The following is a 24,176-nucleotide window of genomic DNA, read 5'->3' on the forward strand; positions in this document are numbered from 1 at the left end:
CGAGGATCACAAAGTCAAAAGGATCCTATTAACACCGTACCATCCCAGCGGAAACGGACAAGCCAAATCGACCAACAAAACCATTATCCAAAATCTTAAGAAGATATTGACCAACGCCAAAGGAAAATGGAAAGAAATACTGCCCGAGGTCCTATGGGCATATCGCACAACATCGAAATCCAGTACAGGAGTGTATACGGTCGAAACTGATTTCGGCCTTCGTACGTTTGATCGAGATCAAAAGATAATGGATCGAAGAAAGTCTTCATAATATCGAGATGGGATCCGAAGAAGGCACAAACGAGCTTCAAGTTTCAGGGATAGGTCAAATATCGAGCTCGAAGTAATTATTGAGCTCGGATCCGAATCGAACTATGGTGAGATATGATGGAATTGAGCTTAAGGGCCAGAGGCCAACCAATATCGAGCCCAAATCAATACCGGACCTCCGAATCGGCATCGAGCTCAAACCTGCATCGAGCTCTAAAACCAGTACCGACCAACACCGAGTCCGATCAAGATCGAGCTCACAGACAAGAGCCGTTGAAGCCGCACTAAAGGAGAGAATCTTGACGGGAATTAGGAAAAAGCTAATTTATCATGGGTTCCCCACTATGTATTTTTAATTATATCTAAAGTAGGATCTCCCACTATAAAAGGGATGGTTGTATTTCTGTAAAGGGGTAGTTTTGCATATATTGTAACTGAGATATCATACACTCCTATATTGAAGAGTTATCCTTTTTTAGCTTCATAGATTGATTCATCTTGCTTAATTCATAAATAATCTTCTTTCCAACTTTGCTTATTTTTCATTCTCTACAGTCAACACTCGATATTTCTATTCATTCTTATGATTTGTATCAAGTTATACCACATACCCTTAGAACTACGTACAAATTTAACTCTATCCATTTTTCGGGTAAACAGTTTGGCGCACACCGTGGGGCTAAGGATAACAGTGGTTATTTGATACGAATCCTCAAAACACGCCATTTTACGCTTGTTTCCGGAACTGTCTTTGATTTCGGATTAACAACGATGAGCTATCAATTAAATGTCCTTACTTATCGATAACGAAGCTGGTCTTCAAGGTGAGAACAACAACTTGACGCCCAGGATCTAAAGGATGCTTGTCGACGCCGTTGGAGCTCGAGTCAAAGTGCCACTAGACGTTAATTTACATGTGGCCATTGAGGCAAATCTACATTCTGAACCTGAAAATAGCATTCATGGTGGCACTCGATCTGCAGCTCGAGATACACATAACGTCGAGGAAAACGGTGTCAGCTTGCATATGATTTTCGAAATGTTGCAAGCTCAACAGGCAGCAATAGCTTAGTTGCAGAGTCAAACCCAAATACCGAGCAGGCCGGAGCCCAATCCACCCCGATAAATCGCCACAGAACGGAACCAGCTATAGTAAGGTCAAATGAGCAAGAGTCGGGGACTAATCCCGAAATTGCTAAGATGTTCGAAGAACTGACCAAACGAATAAAATCAGGAGAAAGGAGGATCGAGGCAAACGACAAAAAGGTGGAAACATATAACTCCAGGGTTGATCAGATCCTGGGGGCACCACCAATATTGAAGGGCTTAGATTCCAAAAATTCGTACAAAAGCCTTTCCCCCCAAGCGCGGCTCCTAAACCGATCCCAAAGAAATTTTGCATGCCCGAGATTCCTAAATATAACAGAACTACCGACCCCAATGAATATGTCAGCTCTTACACATGTGCCATTAAAGGGAACGACCTAGGGGACGACGAAATCAAATCTGAATTATTGAAAACATTTGGTGAAACCCTCACAAAGGGAGCAATGATATGGTATCATAATTTACCATCTAACTCTATTGATTTTTTTGCTTTGCTTGCAGATTCTTTCGTAAAAGCACATGCTGGGGCCATAAAGGTCGAGATCAGGAAGTCGGACCTATTCAAGGTAAGACAAAAGGATAATGAGATGCTAAGAGAATTCGTATCTCGTTTCCAAATGGAACGAATGGATCTACCACCAGTGACAGATGATTGGGCTGTTCAAGCTTTCATTCAAGTTCTAAACGAACAAAGCTCGATGGCTTCATGGCGGTTGAAGCATAACCTGATCGAGTACCCAGCTATTACTTGGGCCGATGTGCATAATCGATATCAATCCAAAATAAGAGTCGAAGATGACCAGTCGGGCTCTAGGTCCATTATTAAAAGGGCTGCCAACCGAGAACAGAGGTCGATCAAAGATCGATACCGGCCGTATAATGGAAATCGTACAAGCTCGGTGTGATAAACGGCTAAAACGATACTACTACTAAGGTACGACCCCCTTCCCCCTCCCCCCTTCAATTATATTTTGAAACTACCCCTTGCAGGTGTTCAACCAAAGACGAGGATTAATGAATTCGATCAGGAACAAAGATGGATTATTCAACATGAAGCCTTGGGTCTGAAAGCACGCATTGCACTCTTTTTACCTTAGACCGGTTTTGTCCCAAATGAGTTTTTCGGCAAGGTTTTTTAATGAGGCAACCATTGATCGTGCTAACTTGGAACAATTCAACAGTATTCGAGGCCTCCTTACAATCAACCTCGAATACTGGGGGGCATACCATTGTCATTGAACATATCAATGATGATTATCAAGTACGGTGCAAAGGAAGTTACTTCGTTATTTCATGGCAACAGGGTCTCGACAGGAAAAATTATAAGGGCCAAATGGTCAAACGAGCCATGCCCATGTAGTTGGCCCGAGCCCTGACACTAAACATGAACACATGTATAATGACTTACAAAGAAAAATTTCTTCTTTACCGATATCTTATATCCAAGAAACATTCCTCTATTTCGAGATCTATTATGCAAACAAGCTTAAGGGCCGACTATTACCCCATAAATCGGGGACTGCCAACCGCAAAATCAACGAGTTCGAGCAACACTCTCGACTATAAAGCCCAAGGGCTACACCGACTCGATTTCGAGCAACCATTCTCACTCGGGGACTATCTACGAAGCCCAAGGGCTACCCTATTTCAAGTTCGAGCAAGCAGTCACTCGACCACCAAGCCTACGGGCTACTCTTATTTCGAGTTCGAGCAATCACTCACTCGACTACTAAGCCTACGGGCTACATTACTTCGAGTTCGAATCACTCACTCGACTAATAAGCCTACGGGCTACATCACATTGAGTTCGAGCAAGCACTTACTCGACCATTAAGCCTACGAGCTATAATACTTCGAGTTCGAATCACTCACTCGACTAATAAGCCTACGGGCTATATCACTTCGAGTTCGAGCAAGCACTCACTCGACCATTAAGCCTACGGGCTACATTACTTTGAGTTTGAATCACTCACTCGACTACTAAGCCTATGGGCTACTCTTATTTCGAGTTCAAGCAATCACTCACTCGACTACTAAGACTACGGGCTACATTACTTCGAGTTCGAATCACTCACTCGACTAATAAGCCTATGGGGCTACATCACTTCGAGTTCGAGTAAGCACTCACTCGACCATTAAGCCTATGGGCTACATTACTTCGAGTTCGAATCACTCACTCAACTAATAAGCCTACGGGCTACATCACTTTGAGTTCGAGCAAGAACTCACTCGAATACTAAGACTACGGGCTACATTACTTCGAGTTCGAATCACTCACTGGACTAATAAGCCTACGGGCTACATCACTTCGAGTTCGAGCAAGCACTCACTCGACCATTAAGCCTACGGTCTACATCACTTCGAGTTCGAGCAAGCACTCACTCGACCATTAAGCCTGCGGGCTACATTACTTCGAGTTCGAATCACTTACTCGACTACTAAGCCTACGGGCTACATTACTTCGAGTTCGAATCACTCACTCGACTAATAAGCCTACGAGCTACATCACTTCGAGTTCGAGCAAGCACTTACTCGACCATTAAGCCTACGGGCTACATAACATCGAGTTCGAGCAAGCACTCACTCGATTACTAAGCCTACGGGCTATATTACTTCGAGTTTGAATCACTCACTCGACTAATAAGCCTACGGGCTACATCACTTCGAGTTCGAGCACGCATTCACTCGACCATTAAGCCTATAGGCTACATTACTTCAAGTTCGAGCAATCAACTCACTCGACTATTAAGCCTAAAGGCTACATTACTTCGAGTTCGAGCAATCAACTCACTCGGTTATAAAGACCACAAAGTCTGAATTCAATCAAATTGCCTAAAGCCTCGAACTTATGAAAACTTTCATAAGGAATTGGTGAAACGAGACCTTCACAAGGCAGAAAATAAGACAGAGACAAATCAAGAAAAGATCTTTATATATTCAAAAATGTTTACAATGTCCGAACTGGACCCTACACAAAAAGCAGAAAACATTCTAAGTCTCCCGGTTATCTCCAGGGGTGGTCTTTTCTCCATCGGGATCCTCCCCGCTCTCAGACTCACCCTTGCTCCCATCATCATCACTATCATCATCATCGGAAGCCAAGGCTTCAGCATCGGCTTCGAGCTTTTTAGCCCTTTTTATCTCCTCGGTAAGATCGAACCCTCGAGCATGGATCTCCTCGAAGGTCTCCCTCCGAGATCGGCTCTTAGCAAGTTCAGCAACCCAATGTGCTCGAGTGTTGGCGGTCTCGGTTGCCTCTCTTGCTTGTACCTGGGCAGCTTCAGCATCGGCTCGACAGACAGCCACGAATGCATCTGCATCGGCCTTTGCCTTTTCGGCGTCGGATTTGACCTTGCCAAGTTCAGAGGCCAACCGAGCCTCGAGCTCCTTTATTCTTCTTGTTTGAACCGAGCTTTTCTCCTTCATGCTTTGAAGTTGGTTTTCGGCCGATGATAATTGGTCTCGAGCAGTTTCTTTTTTAGCGGCAAGTCGGTCCATGCCATCTTTCCATTCCAAGGTCTGCGCCCTTATCACATCGACCTCCTCACGAAGCTTCCCAATAACCTCAAGCTTCTGCTGCAGCTGTGAGATCAAAATATTAGCCACTGTTCCAGAATCGAGCCCATGGGTTTTAAAGATTACCATTACCTGCTCGGTCAGGTCGGTCTAGTCTTGTTGAGCCTTTGCCAATTCGGCTCGGAGGTCCTTGATTTCTTCTTCCCTTTGTCTGAAGAGGAGTCTAAGGGTATTTCTCTCCTCCGTGACCCGTCGGAGGTCAGCCTCATACCAATGCAGCTTAGCTCGAGACCGAGAACACACTTCTCGATGAACCGTTGCTGCCTACGAAGAAAGAAGAAAAGAAGTTAGAAAAGAATATCAAACATGAAAGTGGTATCAACAAAGGAAGTTAAAGCTTACCCGATTTAAAGCTTGTTGCACTTCACAGAAAAGGCCCGACATATCTCTAGGGCTAGCAAGATCCTCGACGCCAGTAAATAAATCACAGAAGGGGTCCTCCCCTTCATGAGATCAGTTTATTTCGAGGGCCCCCAAAGCTTGGGCAACCCGAATCACCCCTTCGGAAAAGGCAGGAAGAGTGGGCGAGTCTCCGATTACTATTGCCCCAAGCGACTCGCTTGGGGCGCTCTCCTCAGTTCGGAGAGCTTCAAGACCAGTCCCTTTTGATATACCCACTGTTTGTTGACTTCGGTGTGAAGAATCCTCGATCTCTAATGATTCGGGGACTCTGTCCGAACCTTCCTCCGATATCTCCTCAGTCCGAGGCGGAGCTTTATAAATCACCAACTACGCAGTTGCCTTTGGGGCATCGATGGTTTACTTCATTCGGGCCACCAGCACAGACCCGTCATTTTCTTCTTCTTCCTTATCTTCATCCCTTAGAAGCAGAACTAACTCTATGGTTAAAGGGATGGTATTCTTCCTCGGCTTACGAGCCATCCTCGTCTTCGGTTTTGGATCTTCGGAAGTAGAGGCCCTTTTTCTCTTATTATCCTTTACTGGTTTTGGAATAGAGATCAAAGTCTCTTCCTCGTCGGGCGGGGCCCTCAAAACCTCATCTTTGCCCACACCTACGTACAGAAAAATTGATTTAAGTATATGGAAAGCATCTCGTTCGAACTACCAAAGATACGAGAAAGAGGCTTACCATGATTTTTGGCCTCCCATCGGCCCTTTGACAAATCACGCCATGAGCGCTCGACATATGTGGAGGTCGAAGCTAGATCTCGTACCCAGTTCTTGAGGTCGGGAACTGCACCGGGCATCCAAGGAACCGCTGCATCACAAAAAGGGGATATCGGTGAGAAAAGAAATAAAGGGGCAAAATAGTAGGTGATAACAGCAGAATTACACTTACACTTCATGTTCCACTCAATAAAGGGGCAAAATAGTAGGTGATAACAGCAGAATTACACTTACACTTCATGTTCCACTCCTCGAAAAATGGCATCTTTTCAGTCGGAATCAGGTCCGAAGTCTTCACTCGAACGAACCTACCCATCCAGCCTCGATCCCTGTCCTCATCTATGCTCAAGAACAGAGCCTTGGTAGCCCGGCGTTGAAGTTTTATTAACCCGCCTCAAAAGAGGCGAGGGCAGTACAATCAAATGAGATGGTCAAGGGTGAAAGGCATCCCCTCGATTTTGTTCACGAAGTAATGGATCAAAATAATGATCCGCCAAAAAGAATGGTGGATCTGGCCTAGGGTTATTTGGTATTGATGGCAGAAATCAATAATAACAGGGTCGAGGGGACTTAACGTGAAAGGGTAGGTATACACACTTAAAAACCCTTGACGTAAGTGGTGATTCTTCTTCAGGAGACGGGATTACTATTTCTTTGTTCTCCCAATTGCAATCTTTCTTTAGCTGTTCGAGGTGCCCCTCGGTTATTGAACACATATACTTCGATACTGGCTCACATCGGCCGGGAACCGATGAGCCTTTATCGACCTTAAAATTAGAGGTAAGAACACACGCCCCAGGAACACACTCCTCAGGCCATGGCTCCACTGGTGTTTTGTCGGCGGCAGACTGTGAAGAAGAAGCTTTTTCTTTTTGAGGAATGATTTTTGATATTTTCGCCATTTTGGATTTTAAGATCAGAAATAGAAGGAGATAACACATATTTGGTGTTTTTTGAAGAAAGATTTTGCAGTAAAAAATCGCAAATTTGCAGATGAACTTAGAAGAAGAACTTGGAAAATTTTGAGATTGAAGATGTAAAAGTGATAAATAGTAAAAGGAGGGGCTATTTATAGATTGAGTAACGGCGGTTCAATATCAGCAGTGGACGACCACCATCTGACACGCATTAAATGCCTTGAAAAACTAAACTGACGGGACAACTATCACATATGTCATGATCGAGCCCGATGTAAACGTCAGCTTATATCTGATCGGGCAGTTGGGAAATCATATCGTTTCTCGCCACATCCTTTCCGAGAAATGAGGGGACTATCTATATACGATCGAAACTGATTTCGGCCTTCATACGTCTGATCGAAATCGAAACATAATTGATCGAAGAAAGTCTTCATAATATCAAAATGGGATCCAAAGAAGGCATAAACGAGCTTCAAGTTTCAGAGACAGGTCAAATATCGAGCTCGAAGTAATTATCGAGCTCGGATCCGAATTGAACTATGGTGAGATGTGATGGAATCGAGCTTAAGGGCCAGAGATCAACCAATACCGAGCCCAAATTAATACCGGACCCCCAAATCGGCATCGAGCTCTAAAACCAATAGCGACCAAGACCGAGTCCGATCAAGATCGAGCTCATAGACAAGAGCCGTTGCAGCCGTACTAAGGGAGAGAATCTCGGTAGAAATTAGGAAAAAGCTAATTTATCATGGGTTTCCCACTATGTATTTTTAATTATATCTAAAGTAGGATCCCCCACTATAAAAAGGGATAGTTGTATTTCTGTAAAGGGGAAAGATTTAATACATTGTAACTGAGATATCATACACTCATATATTGAAGAGTTATCCTTTTTTAGTTTCATAGATTGATTCATCTTGCTTAATCCATAAATCATCTTCTTTCCAACTTTGCTTATTTTTCATTCTCTACAGTCAACACTCGATATTTCTATTCATTCTTACGATTTGTATCAAGTTATACCACATACTCTTAGAACTACATACAAATTTAACTCTATCCATTTTTCGAATAAACACGGAGCAACGCCATTCTCGTTGGTCTATGGTGTCGAAGCTTTGATCCCGGCTGAGGTCGGAGAACCTAGCAAATCAGTGTATTCTAATTTCTCGCCAATTTACTGTATCGTGGCTAGTTGGAAGGTTCGTGTGTCTCTTTATTACTTTCAGAATGCAGAAATGCTATATATGATTATTTGAGCCATAATAGTGAGTTCCGCAAGAGGGTTAAAAACGTGAGAAATGTCGCTAGTCCTTCAAGTTGGAGTAAAGCCCTTTTGATTTCTTATTTTCTCTTATGTAATTCATCCTCTTTGATATGTAATTTGTAATGACTTTATATATAGTGGAATGGGGCAACTGGAGATAATTACTAGTATGTGCTAATTATTGGTTTATGCCTGGTTGTATGCTAACTGCCGTGTGTCAAGGATTTAACTATTAGCATTTTAAAATTTTGCTGTTTTTGGAAAAATAAGTTTTTAGCTAAGCAACTTTTATATGCTATCTCACACAAATATGAAGTTTATATATCCAAATGAGAGTCTCCATTTTTACCTACTATTTTGAAACGATCTGCATATGTACCTACTATTTTGAAACGATCTGCATATGTTCTCTTTGTACTTTGAATTTCTTTCTTATTTTTGTTCTATTCTATGAAAGAAGAATAATCTTTTTAAATAAGCTATTAGTTGCTTTAACGTAACAATTGTTCCCCGTTAACCTAATATATCTTGGTTTAGTGAAATACTTTAGTCCATTTCACTCTCACTTTCTACAACTACTTTAATTATCATCTTTTAACATAGTTAATTCGGAGGCCAATATGAGTCCTTACTTGTCTTATTTGTTGTTTGTTCAAGTCCCAACGTACTCCGTTTTATGTGACACTAATAAGAATAAAAATAGAAACCTAAGATTTTTTTTAAGTCTAGAATCGTCCCTTAGAATAGTGTCCAAAGCCCCTTGGATTATAGGAAGGGACGGGTAGCTCTGAATTAAGACGCGATTTATAATTAATTAGTGCGCTCTTAGGTTAACAACTTAAAGATAGTAATGAGGGTAGCGGACATGATACACAAATTGCCCGAATAGCCTTTGCACTTTTGGCTATAAAAGTCTTAGCAGACTTTGCACGGGAGTTGATCCATTAGGCTTAAAAACTTAGGTCCCCCTTTAATATAATTAAGTAGGTTTTTTATTACAACTCTTACGCGCTTTAGTTCCTTCCATGACTAGTTTTAAGTAATTACTTATTGTCAGTTGATTTGCATACTTGACCACTTAGGATTAATTAACAACTTAGAAACCTACAACCTAGTTTAATGCAATAATCCCCACATAGCTTAAAATTCGGTCGGAACCCACATTTGTGGACCTCGAAGAGTACCTAACATCTTTTCTTTGAGGTAATTTGAACCCTTACCCGATCTTTGGTGATGCAAACTAGTCAAATCAGGGCTATCAGCAAATAGGTGCCCTAACGCACCTTAAAATCATTAGGTGACGACTCTTCTCTTTTAATACCATATTAAAAGAGTTGTAACATGTCGAAACCTACGTTCGCGAGAAAACGGGGCATGACAGCAACAACAAACAATATACCACTCTTTTGAAACTCGCTAGGTCTAGTATTTATGATCGAGTTACAACTCGTAGAAACATAAATAAGAGAAGGAGAAGCATAAACATACCTTGGACTGAGTAGAACCCACAAAAACCTAGTCCTTCATCTAAAATCAGTCCCCCAACGCAGCTACACGAAGGAGAAAGAGAAACTAGCAAGCTGTCCGGGGTTTTCGGCACTAAAATCACATCGTATCACCCGAAATCACCTAGGGTTTGTGTGGGATTTTTGGGGAGTATTTGTAGGGGTTCAATCTGATGTTCTTGGTCAGAAATATGACTGAAATAAATAGTTAATAAGTCCTTAAAAGTCCCCTCTTGGCTGCCCCTCTCTAGTCACTTTAGGAGCTTTTAATTGAGGCCTCTCCTTTTGGCAAGTAGGTGATGCAGCTACTTGTCACCTATTAGTCTACACAGTCTCGCGAAAACGCTAATACCTCTCTGCTCCAATATTGTATCAATGAACAATTTAATCCTTTAGAAACTATACTCGTAGATCTTTAATTTGGTAAGTGGATCATCTCGTAATTCCAAGTACATTGGAAGAAACGCTCAGCTACATTTGACCTAATTTTCAGCATATTTATGAATGTAACTTGTGATGACCTTTGCCCACTTTGGTTCCACAACTCGCTTAACTTTAAAAAATAACACACGACTATCATAAGACTAAAACAAATCATAAAATAACCTCCTTATCATGTTGGAAACCCTAGTCTCACCACAAAAGTACATGTCATAACATTCCTAACTTGTCGACTTTCGACAAAACTTATTTTCTTCAATTCGTTTAGCTTCTAAGCCTTCCAACCATCTTGGTACTTGTAATTCATGATTATAAATAATTGTAATCTCGATGGTAACATGATTTACTTACTTTATGTACTTTCAAAGATGATCTCATTATTGAGCTTATATCAATTGACTTATGACGTACTCTCATGCACGAAAATATGGAGTCTAACAGTATCGGCCTCCGAACGACTCGAATCTAGTCACAAATAACTCAATATCAACAAATAATGCCTTAGAAAAGAACTTCAAACAATAAAGTTTCGCTCTTTATCAAAATCAAAAAGTTAACCCGAGCTCGCACCTCAGAACCCGACAAAATTCATAAATTACGAACACCCATTCGATTGCGAGTCCAACTATAACAAAACCATCCAATTCTGACCTCAAATCGACCTTCAAATCTCCATTTTCTTAATTTTTAAAAAGTTTCCACAAATCCCCCATTTCTTCACATGAAGTCACTAATTAAATGCTAAAAATAAAGATGGAATCATGAAATCATAACAAATTCTAGTCAAACACACTTACCCCGATCCAAATCTTGAAAATCCCCAACAAAATCGACCAAAACCGAACTCTACAACTCAAAATATGAAATAATATGCTAACCCTCGAAATGGGATTTTAAATCTACTGCCCAGGTGTTCCTCTTCTTTAAAGTGAAAAATGCCTCACGTTCGCGAAGCATAAAAGATACCAGCTGACAAAACCTCCTACGCGAACACGACAGCCTAGTCGCGAACGCGATGGCCAAACCTCTTAAAGCTTCACAATAGCGGTCCAGGTCTCGCGACCGCGAAGAACAAACGTCTTCCACCCAGAGCCTTACCTCCTTTCAACACAAACGCGATACCTACCTCGCGTTCGTGATTAACAACGTTCCCCAACCTTCGTGAATGCGTCCCCAGTCTCACGAATGCGATGCACAAATTCCACCAGTCACCAAAAGACCATTCGCGATCGCAATTATCCCTTCGCGATTGTGTATGGAAAAATGAAACTTACCACTTGATGTGTGAATTATATAAATTTGGCGACACTCCATGCTACTGCATTGGGGAGAAATTATGTCCTCGCTCCTCATTGGCCCGTGGAGATAAGTTAAGATTTGGCCAGACTCTTTCATACGAAACCTGTTCGGATAAAATTGCACCTAAAATACCACCAGATGATTGCGGGTTATCTATATTTCGCGGAACATCAATATTGTTGTCGTCTTCAGACTTGACGTTCATTTCCAGCATTTTTATCACAAGAAGACCCTGGTGTTCATCCGGAGTCCTCAAAAAATCTTGTAGAGTTTCATCGTCTTCGATGTTAAACTCAGCATAACAAGCAACCCTAAGTAAGCGAATAAGGATATCGTTCGATTACTTTAATATTAACCGAATGTTTACTAACACTCATTCTTTTACTAATCAAAGATAATATCTGCCGTACTTCAATGTGAGTGGCAACTTAACAATACTCTGTGGAAAAATACTATAGTGTACTGAATTATTCTCCATCACAATCTCACTCTCCCCTCCCCCAATATAATCCAACCCTAATTTTTCGCTCTTCAAACATTCTAGAAAAATTCAGAAAAAATTGAGTAAGCAAATATTTCGCAATGAGTAAGCAAAATACAAAGAATGCTCAAGAATTAATTTTTGAAGAACGAATGTTGTACCTTAGGTAAGTAAATTTTCAGTGCGAGGGGACAATAATTGGTGGGTATAACGCACGTATTATATGCATTGTATATATAGCGCATATAATACATGTGCTATGCCTACCAATTATTGTGGGTCAGAAAATAACAGGCATAGCGCATGAATTACATGCGCTATACCTTAACGACAAGGTATAGGTATAGCGCATGTAATTCATGCGCTATATATAATAATGTTCTCAAGTCTTTTTTTCACCTATTTTGGTGTTTTGAGTCCAATTTTCCAACACTTTGGTTCCGGGCTCTAAAATTAACGGACAACGGCCAAATATACCCTTGTACTATGAGATAATATTTAAATATATCACTCGTTATACTTTTCATCTATATATACCCCTACTATTATATTATTGGTTCAAATATACCCTTCTTCCTTTAAGTTTATCCAAGGAGGATATCCAATCCTACGTGGCACTGAAATTTGATGAGGTGGATGTCACGTGGCATGCCACCTCAGCAACCTTAACCCATTTTACCCCTCCCTTCTAATTTTTTTTTCCGCCACTAAAATTTCTTTCCCCTCCACCATCATTGCCACCATTACCACCACCATGAACAATATTGTATTTCTAGTTAGTCAACTCAAACCAAATGAGAGTATTTGAACAGTATGAGACAGAATTCTACCCATCTACAAATGCTTTGAGCACTTGGGTCTGCAAAACAATACTTCAAAAAATACTCTACCTTGGACAAACTTAATGGAAGGATGACAAATTGAAGTATTCTTTTGCAAACCCAAGTGCTCAAAGCATTTGCAGACGGACATCATTCAGTCTTATACTGTTCAAATACTTGATTTTGTCTGAGTAGACTAGCTGAAAATACAATATTGTTTATGATGGTGGTAATGATGGTGGAGTGGAAGGAAATTTTAGTGGTGGAAAAAAAATAAAAGGGAGTGGTAAAATGGATTAGGGGTGTTGAGGTGCCACACCAAGTTGTATCCACCTTATCAAATGTTAATGTCACGTAGGATCGGATGTCCATCTTGGACAAACTTAACATAAGAGATGTATATTTAAACCAATATTTGAACCCAAATTACAATGAGGGGTATATATAGACCCTTTCTCATCAACAGAAGTATATTTAGCCCTTGTCCGTAAATTAAACCTACTCTTTTCACCCTGCCCCTTTGACCCCCCCCCCCCCTCCCGGACATTTTGTCGGACCCGGTTCCCCTTCCATTTTCCTTCGTTGCCCTCATATCCCAAACTGTTGTCATTTACCAAACAGGAAAAGAAAAAGAAATTTGAGAAATAGAAGTGATTGGGTCTTATTTGATTGATATTGCAAGGTTTAAAATTGGAAGAGTGTTTTCTGTGAGCTTTCCTGGTAGCATTCAGGACTATCGACAAAGAAGTAAAAGAAAATATTTTTGCCCTTATAATGCTTTTGCAGGATTTTTGCTACAAGCAAAAGTGAATTTTTGACCAAAACAAACACATATCACCAAATACAAGCATATGCAGATCAGGAATCAATATCAGCAAATTCACTCAACAAATTAGATACTGAAAAAAAGGAGATTCTAAAATAAATTAAATCGAACCCATTATCACATGTGCAAAACTAGTTCGATCTTTCGTAATTTCTTGGTTTTTCTTCTACACTTGGTGCCAAGAAGATGAACTCTACGACAAACATGTTGCTGTGGAGAAAGGCTATTCGCCGAAGATGTTTTGTCATTTGTGGGAGCGGATTAGGGGGAAAACCAAGCGGGGCTGTTAAGTGAACCATTCAATCTCGGGTAAAATGAGTAGGTTTAATTTTAAGCCACGCACGCGTGTCAATTTATAGTGTTAATCCATTGAATTAGATTTCTGTTTGCACATAAGTGTAAATTTGGCCCATTTTACTAACAGCAAGGACATATTTAACCATAACTATTAACGGAGGATAAATATAAATCATTTCGTATAGTTGAGGGGCAAATTTGGTCATTTTCCCTTAAATGAAAAGGAACGAGAACTTCATTAGGAGGCAAATACTAGCAGAGAAAGGAGCTCAACGGTATTGTATACGGTCAAAATCGGTTTTGCTCTTCATGTAATTAGTCAAGATTGGAACACGATGGACCGAGGGTCATTTTCATAATACCGAGATGAGATCTGAAGCAGGTTACCAAGCTCAAGATTCAGGGACCGATCAATACCGAGCTCGAAGTCATTATCGAGCTCGAGTCCAAATTGAACTATGATGTGAAGTGGCGTTATCGAACTCAAGATCCGATCCCGAGTCAATACCGAGCCCGAGTCAATATCGAGCTCAAGTCAGTATCGAGCTCGAAATATGGAGATCGACCAATATCAAGTCCGACCAAGATCAAGCTAAGAGACAAGAGCCGTTGTAGCCGCACTTGGGGAGAGAATCTCGGCGAAAATTAAGAAAAAGCTAAATTAATTAATCTATCATGGGATCCCCACTATATATTTTTTATTATATTCAAAGTAGTATCCCTCCACTATAAAAGAGTGGCTATCATTTCTGTAAGCAAGCATCTACACACTCCCTTATTGAAAAGATTATTGATATTCACATATAGATACAGGAGAAATTATTCTTTTGTGAGCCTTGTACATTAATTCATCTTGCTTGTTCATAAATTATTTTCTACTCAGTTTGGTTTGTATTTCATTCCTTTTTTACAGTCAATATTCGATATTTTCCTACATACTTTTTCGATTTGTGCCAAGTTATACCATGTATCCTTAGAATTACGTATAAATTCAACTCTATCCGTTTTTCGGGTAAACGGTTTGGCGTCCACCGGGGGCTAAGGATAATAGTGGTTATTTGGTACGAATCTCTGTGACACACTATTTTACGCTTGCTCTTGGAAGTGTCTTTGATTTCAGGCTGAAAATGACGAATTCTCAATTAATGGCCCTACCTATCGACAACGAAGCTGGTCTTCAAGATGAATACAACAACTTAACGCCCGGGGGTGAAAGGCCACTTGTCGATCCCGTTGGAGCTCGGGTCGAGGAACCAATAGACGTTAACTCACATATGGCAATCGAGGCAAACCAACTTTCCAATCCTGAAATTAGCATTTATGGTGGAACTCGATTTGCAACTCGAAATACCAAAAATGCTGAGGAAAACGGAATCAGCTTGCGTATGATTTTTGAAATGTTGCAAACTCAACAAGTAGCAATAGCCCAGTTGCAGAGCCAAACCCAGGCACCGACCAGGCTCGATCCCAGTCTACCCCAAGAAGTCACCCACAAAACGGGGCCAGCTACAGTGAGGTCAAATGAACAAGAATCGGGGACTAATCTCGAAATTGTTAAGATGCTCGAGGAACTAATAAAACGAATAGAGTCGGGGGAAAGGAGGATTGAAGCAAATGACAAAAAAAGTGAAAACGTATAACTCCAGGGTTTATCAGATCCCGGGGGCACCACCGATATTAAAAGGCTTGGATTCCAAAAAATTCATACAAAAACCTTTCCCCCCGAGCGCTCAAGAAGTTCTGCATGCTCAAAATTCCTAAGTATAATGGAATGACCGACCCCAACGAACACGTCACCTCTTACACATGTGCCACTAAAAGGAACGATCTAAAGGATGACGAAATAAAATTTGTGTTATTGAAAAAATTCGGTGAAACCCTGTCAAAGGAAGCAATGATATGGTATCATAATTTGTCGTCTAACTCTATTGATTCTCTTGCTATGCTAGCAGATTCTTTCATAAAAGCACACGCTGGAGCCATAAAGGTCGAAACCAGGAAGTCGGACTTTTTCAAGGTAAGACAAAAGGATAACGAGATGATGAGAGAATTTGTATCTCGTTTTCAAATGGAACGAATGGACCTACCACCAGTTACAGATGATTGGGATGTTCAAACTTTCATTCAGGGTCTAAACGAACGAAGCTCGATAGCTTCATGACGATTGAAGCAGAACCTGATCGAGTACCCAGCTGTTACCTGGGCCGATGTTCACAATTGGTATCAATCGAAGATTAGAGTCCAAGACGACCAGTTGGGTTCTGGGTCCGTTATTAAAAGGGACATCAACAGAGAACAAAGGCCAATCAAGGACCGATACCGGCCGTATATTGGAGATTATAGGGGTAACGAACCAAGACATAACCTCGTACAAAGCAATAAAAGAAGTGATTGAGGCCAAGGGTCTCAGGGGCTGATAAACAATAATGGGTTCGACAGGCATACTGGACCTAAGTAAGCACGGTTATCGGAATATAACTTGAACATCGATGCATCCGCCATCGTGTCGGCTATCGGATGCATCAAAGATACTAAATGGCCTCGACCTCTACAGACCGATCCAACCCAGAGGAATCCCAATCAAATGTGCGAATATCATGGCACTCGTGGCCACAAAATGGAAGATTGCAGGCAATTGAGAGAGGAGATAGCCCGATTATTCAATAAAGGGCACCTTCAAGAATTTTTAAGTGACCGGGCCAAAAACCATTTCAAAAAGAGGGATTTTAGAAGAAAAAATGAAGAAGAAGAGCCACAACACATCATCCACATTATCATCGGTGGGATTGATATCCCCCAGGGGACGGTGCTTAAACGCACTAAGATGTCGATTGAAAGAGAGAAGCGGTCTCGATCTCAGGATAACACACCTAAAGGAATTTTGTCCTTTAGTGATGAAGATGCAGAAGGAATCATGCAACCCCATAACGATGCACAGGTAATATCTGTACTTATGAATAAAACTCAAGTTAAGCATGTGTTTATTGATCCAGGTAGATCGGCCAACATTATTAGATCGAAGGTCATAGAGCAACTCGGTCTACATGACCAGGTCATACCCGCAACCCTTGTTCTAAACAGATTCAATATGGCATGTGAAACTACTAAGGGCGAGATAATACTGCCAATAAACGTGGCCGAGACCATCCAAGAAATGAAGCTCCACGTGATCGAAGGCGACATGAGGTATAACGCTCTTTTTGGAAGACCGTGGATCCACAATATGAGAGTTGTATCCTCGACCCTCCACCAGGTTCTAAAATTCCCAACATCGGAGGGAGTCAAAACGGTCTACAGAGAGCAGTCGGCTACAAAAGAAATGTTTGCCATCGATGAGGTAATTTCGATATCTACACTATCATCGACAAAGGGATCAGATTCGAAGGAGGAACAGGATACCAAATAGCAATCACAAACGTCAGCTTCGACCCAACTAGAGAATCAGAAGACTGACGAAGACAATGACTATGGGATCCCTTGATCCTTTGTGATCCCCAATGATTCCGACGCTACCCAGTCAACGGTCAAAGAACTGGAGCAAATCATGTTAGACGAACATTTGCCCAAACGAAAGGTATACCTGCCCGAGATTGAAAGAGAGCTACTTATAAAATCGGGAACCTCTTCGGGAGCCTGGACCTTTTCACGGATGGTGCCTTGAATGCGAAGGGGTCCGGTTTAGGCATTGTACTACAATCACACATATGTAATGTAATTAGACAATCTATCAGAACTACGAAATTGACTAACAATGAGGTCGAGTATGAGGCCATGATTGCAGGTCTCGAATTAGCTAGAAGCTTGGGAGCAGAGATCATAGAAGCTAAGTGTGATTCCCTCCTCGTGGTAAACCAAGTTAACAGGACTATTGAAGTCCGAGAAAATCGAATGCAAAGGTACTTGGATAAATTACAGGTGACTCTACATCAATTTAAAGAATGGACTTTGCAACATGTACCCCGAGAATAGAACAGCGAGGCCGTCGCTCTTGCAAACTTAGGTTCATCGGTCGAAGATGACGAACTCAACTCGGGGACTGTCATAAAATTCATAAAATCGGTGATCGAAGAAGGTCACGCCGAGATAAATTCCACAAGTCTAACCTGGGATTGGAGAAACAAATACATAGAGTACTTCAAGAACGGGAAGCGTCCATCAGATCCAAAGGAATCGAGAGCTTTGCGCACAAAGGCATCACGATTCACCTTATCCGAAGATGGAACGCTATTCAGAAGGACTGTTGATGGGCCATTGGCAATATATTTGGGACCTGGAGATATCGATTACATACTACGGGAAATTCACGAGGGCACTTGTGGAAACCATTCCGGTGCCAATTCGCTGGTCCGCAAAGAGATCAGGGCAGGGTATTATTGGACCAATATGAGCAAAGATGCGAAGGAGTTCGTTCAAAAATGCGACAAATTCCAAAGGCATGCGTCCGTGATTCATCAACCCGGGAAGCTACTCCATTCGGTCCTATCTCTATGGCCTTTCATGAAATGGGGGATGTACATCCTCGGCCCCCTCCCATCGGCCCCAGATAATGCTCAATTTATTTTGTTTATGACTGATTTATTTTTTCTAAATGGGTTGAAGCACATACTTTTGAGAAAGTAAGAGAAAAAGAAGTGATAGACTTCATTTGGGACCACATCATATGTTGATTCGGGGTGCCAGCCGAGATTGTATGTGATAATGGAAAACAATTCATCGGCATCAAAATAACTAAATTTCTAGAGGATCACAAGATCAAAAGGATCCTATCAACACCGTACCATCCTAGTGGAAACGGACAAGCCGAATCGACCAACAAAACCATTATCCAAAATCTTAAGAAGAGATTGACCAACGCCAAAGGAAAATGGAAATAAATACTGCCCGAGGTCCTATGGGCATATCGCACAACATCAAAATCCAGTACCGGAGCAACGCCATTCTCGTTGGTCTATGGCGCCGAAGCTTTGATCCCGGTTGAGGTCGGAGAACCTAGCATCAGGTTTCAATATGCAACAAAGGAGTCGAATAACGAGACCATGAACACGAGCCAAGAATTAGTGGACAAAAGACGAGAGGTCACTCTCGTCCGATTGGTCGCCCAAAAACAGTGGATCGAAAGATACTACAACCGAAGAACCAATCTTCGATATTTTAAAATCGGGGATTTGGTACTAAGAAAAGTCATCCTCAACACCCAAAATCCGAATGAAGGAAAACTGGGTCCGAACCGGGAAGGACCATATCACGTCCTCGAAATCGTCGAAAAAGGGTCCTAAAAGCTCGGCGTGATAAACGGCAAACAACTACCGAGCAATTGGAATGTTTCGCACCTAAAATGATATTACTGCTAAGGTACGACACTCCCATATTCATTTATATTTCGAAATTAACACTTGCAGGTGTTCGACCAGAAACAGGGATGGATTATTCAACTCTAAGCCTTTAGGTCTGAAAGCACGTGTTGCACTCTTTTTCCCTTAGACCGGTTTTATCCCAAATGGGTTTTTCGGCAAGGTTTTTAATGAGGAAACCATTAATCATGCTAACTTAGAACAATTCAACAGTATCCGAGGCCTCTTTACAATCAAACTCGAATACTGGGGGGCATTACCCTCGAATATATCAAGTTCGATGCAAGAAAGTTACTTCATGGCAACAGGGTTTTGATAGGGAAAATTGTAAGGGCCAAATGGTCAAAACGAACCATGCCCGTGTAGTTTGCTCGAGCCCTGGCACAAAACATGAACACGTGTATAACGACTTATAAAGAGATTTTTTCTTTACCGATATCTCATATCTCAGAAAGATTCTTCTATTTCGTGATCTATTATGCAAACAGGCTTAAGGGCTGACCATGATCGGAGTTTGAAAAATTACCCCGTAAATCGGGGACTGTCGACTGAACAATCAACGAGATCAAGCTCCATATAAGCCTACATTACTTCGAGTTCGAGCAACACTCACTCGACCATTAAGACTAAGGGCTACATTACTTCGAGTTCGAGCAAATCCTCACTCGACTGAAAAGCCTAAGGGCTACCTTAATTCGAGTTCGAGCAGACACTCACTCGACCATTATAGCCTAAGGGCTACCCTAACTCGAGTTCGAGCAACCATTCTCACTCGGGGACTATCTATCGAGCCCAAGGGCTACCATTAATTCAAGTTCGAGAAATCATTCTCACTCAACTACAAAGCCCAAGGGCTACCTTATTTCGAGTTCGAGCAAGTCCTCACTTGACCACTAAGCCTAAGGGATACTCTTATTTCGAGTTCGAGCAAATCCTCACTCGACTATAAAGCCTAAGGGCTACCCTAACTCGAGTTCGAGCAACCATTCTCACTCGAGGACTATCTATCGAGCCCAAGGGCTGCCATTAATTCGAGTTTGAGAAATCATTCTCACTCGACTACAAAGCCCATGGGCTACCTTATTTCGAGTTTGAGAAAGTCCTCGCTCGACCACTAAGCCTAAGGGCTATTCTTATTTCGAGTTCGAGCAAATCCTCATTTGACTATAAAGCCTAAGGGCTACCCTAACTCGAGTTCGAGCAACCATTCTCACTCAGGGACTATCAATCGAGCCCAAGGGCTGCCATTCAATCGAGTTCGAGAAATCATTCTCACTCGACTACAAAACCTAAGGGCTACCTTATTTCGAGTTCGAGAAAGTCCTCACTCGACCACTAAGCCTAAGGGCTATTCTTATTTCGAGTTCGAGCAAATACTCACTCGACCATAAAGCCTAAGGGCTACCCTAACTCGAGTTCAAGAAACCACTCTCACTTGGGGACTATCTATCAAGCCCAAGGGTTGCCATTCATTCGAGTTCGAGAAATCATTCTCACTCGACTATAAAGCCCAAGGGCTACCTTATTTCGAGTTTGAGCAAGTCCTCACTAGACCACTAAGCCTAAGGGCTATTCTTACTTCGAGTTCGAGTAAACACTACTCATAAAGCCTAAGGGCCACATTAATTCGAGTTCGAGCAAACACTCACTCGACCATAAAGCCTACGGGCTACATTACTTCGAGTTTGAGCAAACACTCACTCGATTATTAAGCCTAAGGGCTACTCTTAATTCGAGTTCGAGCAAACACTCACTCGACCATAAAGCCTACGGGCTACATTACTTCGAGTTTGAGCAAACACTCACTCGATTATTAAGCCTAAGGGCTACTCTTAATTCGAGTTCGAGCAAACACTCACTCGACTATTAACCCTACGGGATACATTACTTCGAGTTCGAGCAAACACTCACTCGACCATAAAGACTAAGGGCTATATTACTTCGAGTTCGAGCAAACACTCACTCGACTATTAATCCTAAGGGCTACTCTTACTTCGGATTCGAGCAAACACACTCGACTATTAAGCCCGAGGGCTACTCTTAATTCGAGTTCGAGAAAACACTCACTCAACCATAAAGCCTAAGGGCTACATCACTTCGCGTTTGAGCAAAATCTCACTCGACTATTAAGCCCAAGGGCTACTCTTAATGCGAGTTCGGGAAAACGCTCAGTCGGTTATAAAGACTACAAGGTCCGACTTCGATCAAATTTCCTAAAGCCTCGAACTTATGAACAAAATTTTCACAAGGCAGAAAATGAAACAGACAAGTCGGAAAAGGAAAAGATCTTTATATATATAAAAATATTTACAAGGTCCGATCAAGACCCTAAACAAAAAGATCAAAAATGAAAAACCCTAAGGTTCCATTTCTTGTCCATCGAGCTCCTCCCCACTCTCAGACCCACTCTTGCTCTCGTCGTCATCATCATCATCATCGGAAGCTAGGGCTCCATCATCGACTTCAAGCTCTTTAGCCTTTATTATCTCTTCGGTAAGATAGAAACCTCGAGCATGGATCTCCTTAAGGGTTTCCCTCCGAGATTGGCATTTGGCGAGTTCGGCAATCCAATATGCTCGAGTTTGAGCGGTTTTGGCTGCCTCTCTCGCTTGTACTTGAGCGGCTTCAGCATCAGCTCGGTAGACAGCCACGATTGCGTCCGCCTCTGCTTTAGCCTTTTCAACTTCAGATTTGGCCTTTTCAAGTTCGGAAGCCAACCGAGCTTCGAGCTCCACTATTTTCTTTTCCTGAGATGAGCTCTTCTCTTTCACGCTTCAAAGTAGACTTTCGACCGATGACAATTGGGATAAGGCAGTCTCTTTTTCTGTAGCTAAGCCGTCCATACCTTCTTTCCACCCCAAGGTCTCCGCCTTTATCATGTTGACCTCCTCATGGAGTTGCCCGATCATCTCTATCTTCTACTGCAGCTGTGAGATTGAAATATTAGCCATCGTTCCCGAATTGAGCCCATGAGTTTTTAAGATTGTCATTACCTGCTCGGTCAGTTCGGTCTGATCTTGGTAAGCCTTGGCCAACTCGGCTCGGAGGTCCTTGGTCTCCTCTTCTCTTTGCCCACAGAGAAGTCTAAGGGCATTTCTCTCCTCCTATGAGCCTTCGGAGATCGGCCTCATACCGACTCAGCTCAGCTCGAGACCGAGAAAATACTTCCGGATGAAGCACTGAGGCCTACGCAGAAAGAAGAAAAGAAGTTAGAAATGAAAAACAAACAAGGGGAGTTAAGGCTTACCCGATTTAGAGCTTGCTGCACTTCGTTGAAAAGGCTCGATGCCTCACCCGAGTCCTTCCTCGGGACCTCCAAGTCGCTCAGGCCGGTAGCATCTTCGACCCTAGTAAAATAATCACGGAAGGGATCCTCCCTTCCGTGGCCTCCTTCGATGGAAAGGGTATTCAAGGCCCGAGCCTCTCGAATCATCTCCTCGGAAAACGAGGGGAGCAGTGGGGAGCCCCCAATTTCTATTGCCCCAAGTGAATCACTTGGGGCGTTCTCTCCATCTTGAGGGGCCTCGAGACCAGCCCCTACAGCCGTACCCACCATTGGCTCATTATGGTGGGGGGTAGCCTCGAACCTTGATGACTCGGGGACTTCGACCAATTCTCTTCCCGAGACTCCCTCATCACGAGATGGAATCTCCGCAGCCTTCACCGATTCAGTAGCCTTTGGGGCCTCAGTGCTCATTTTCACTCGGGCTACCAGCCCGGAGTCATCTTCTTCCTCTTCATCTTCATCCCTAAGACGCTGAACAGAGTCTTCGGTCAGGAGGATGATATTCTTCCTCAGCTTACGAACCGCCTTCTTCTTAGGTTCCTGATCCTCGGAGGTCGAGATCTTTTTCCTCTTTTTGTCCTTCGTCAGTTTCGGTGCCGGGATCGAAGTCTCCTCTTCACCAGATAAGGGCCTCATAACAGCATCTTTGCCAAGGCTTGTATAAAAAGAAAATAAGTAAGAAACGCTTTACAAAGTCAACAAAGACGTGGGAAAGAAGTTTACCATGTGTTTTGGCCTCCCATCGGCCCTTTGATAAATCGCGCCACGAGCGCTCGGCATATGTAGAGGTCGAGGCCAGGTCCCGTACCCAGCTCTTAAGGTTAGGAATCGCACCAGGCATCCAAGAAACCGCTACATCACGAAAAAGGATATCGGTGATAAAGAAACGAAGGAGCAAAACAATGAGAGCTAACAGTAGAATTGTACTTACGCCTCATATTCCATTTCTCGAGAAATGGCATCTTCTCGGTCGGGATAAGGTCGGAAGTTTTCACTCGAACGAACCAGCTCATCCAACCTCGGTCCTTATCCTCGTCTATGCTCGAGAACAGTACATTGGTAGCTCAGCGTTGAAGTTATATTAACCCACCTCGATAGAGGAAGGGGCTGTATAACCTGATGAGGTGGTCGAGTGTAAAAGGCATCCCCTCGACTTTGCTCACGAAAAATTGGAGCAGAATAACGATTCTCCAAAAGGAAGGGTGGATTTGTCCTAAGGTTATTTGATACTGGTGGCAGAAGTCAACGACAACGGGGTCGAAGGGGCCTAACGTGAAAGGGTAAGTGTACACACTTAAAAACCCTTCCGCATAGGTGGTGATATCTTCTCCGGGAGCCGGGATCACCACTTCTTTGTTTTCCTATTTGCAATCTTTCCTTACTTGCTTGACGTATCCCTCAGTTATCGAGCATATATACCTCGATACTGACTCGTATCGACCGGGAACCGACGAGGCCTTATCGATCTTAAAATCAGAAGTGAGAACACACACCCCGAGAACACACTCCTCAGGTCGTGGCTCCACCGGTGTTTTGTCGCCGGCCGACCGCGATGAAGAGGCGTTCTCTTTTTGAGGAACAGTTTTTGACGTTTTGGCCAT

General features: G+C 42.5%; 2 protein-coding genes across 2 annotated transcripts; both read right to left on the bottom strand.

The window, feature by feature from the left end:
- Positions 1–4,368: 4,368 nt before the first annotated feature.
- Positions 4,369–5,022, bottom strand: LOC138897337 (uncharacterized). The gene has a single exon (XM_070183302.1). It carries the CDS (start codon positions 5,020–5,022, stop codon positions 4,369–4,371), a length of 654 nt encoding a protein of 217 aa, XP_070039403.1.
- Positions 5,023–21,646: 16,624 nt separating this feature from the next.
- LOC138897338 (actin cytoskeleton-regulatory complex protein pan1-like) lies at positions 21,647–24,176 on the bottom strand. Its single transcript, XM_070183303.1, has 5 exons — positions 23,995–24,176; positions 22,537–23,230; positions 22,423–22,475; positions 21,905–22,061; positions 21,647–21,766 (listed from the first exon to the last, which is right to left on the bottom strand). The coding sequence occupies exons 1-5, from the start codon at positions 24,174–24,176 to the stop codon at positions 21,647–21,649; spliced, it is 1,206 nt and encodes a 401-aa protein (XP_070039404.1).

Source organism: Nicotiana tomentosiformis, chromosome 8 (genome assembly GCF_000390325.3).
Source record: "Nicotiana tomentosiformis chromosome 8, ASM39032v3, whole genome shotgun sequence".
Taxonomy (NCBI): domain Eukaryota; kingdom Viridiplantae; phylum Streptophyta; class Magnoliopsida; order Solanales; family Solanaceae; genus Nicotiana; species Nicotiana tomentosiformis.

Bases quoted from the DNA above. Each gene is read 5' to 3' on its own strand.
- LOC138897338 (XM_070183303.1), bottom strand. From the start codon at position 24,176: ATGGCCAAAACGTCAAAAACTGTTCCTCAAAAAGAGAACGCCTCTTCA. The intron at 23,231-23,994 runs GTATATATGCTC...TTTTTATACAAG, and splicing joins CGATACGAGTCAGTATCGAG to CCTTGGCAAAGATGCTGTTA. The intron at 22,476-22,536 runs GTAAGCCTTAAC...CTTTCTGCGTAG, and splicing joins TGCAGCAAGCTCTAAATCGG to GCCTCAGTGCTTCATCCGGA.
- LOC138897337 (XM_070183302.1), bottom strand. From the start codon at position 5,022: ATGGTAATCTTTAAAACCCATGGGCTCGATTCTGGAACAGTGGCTAAT.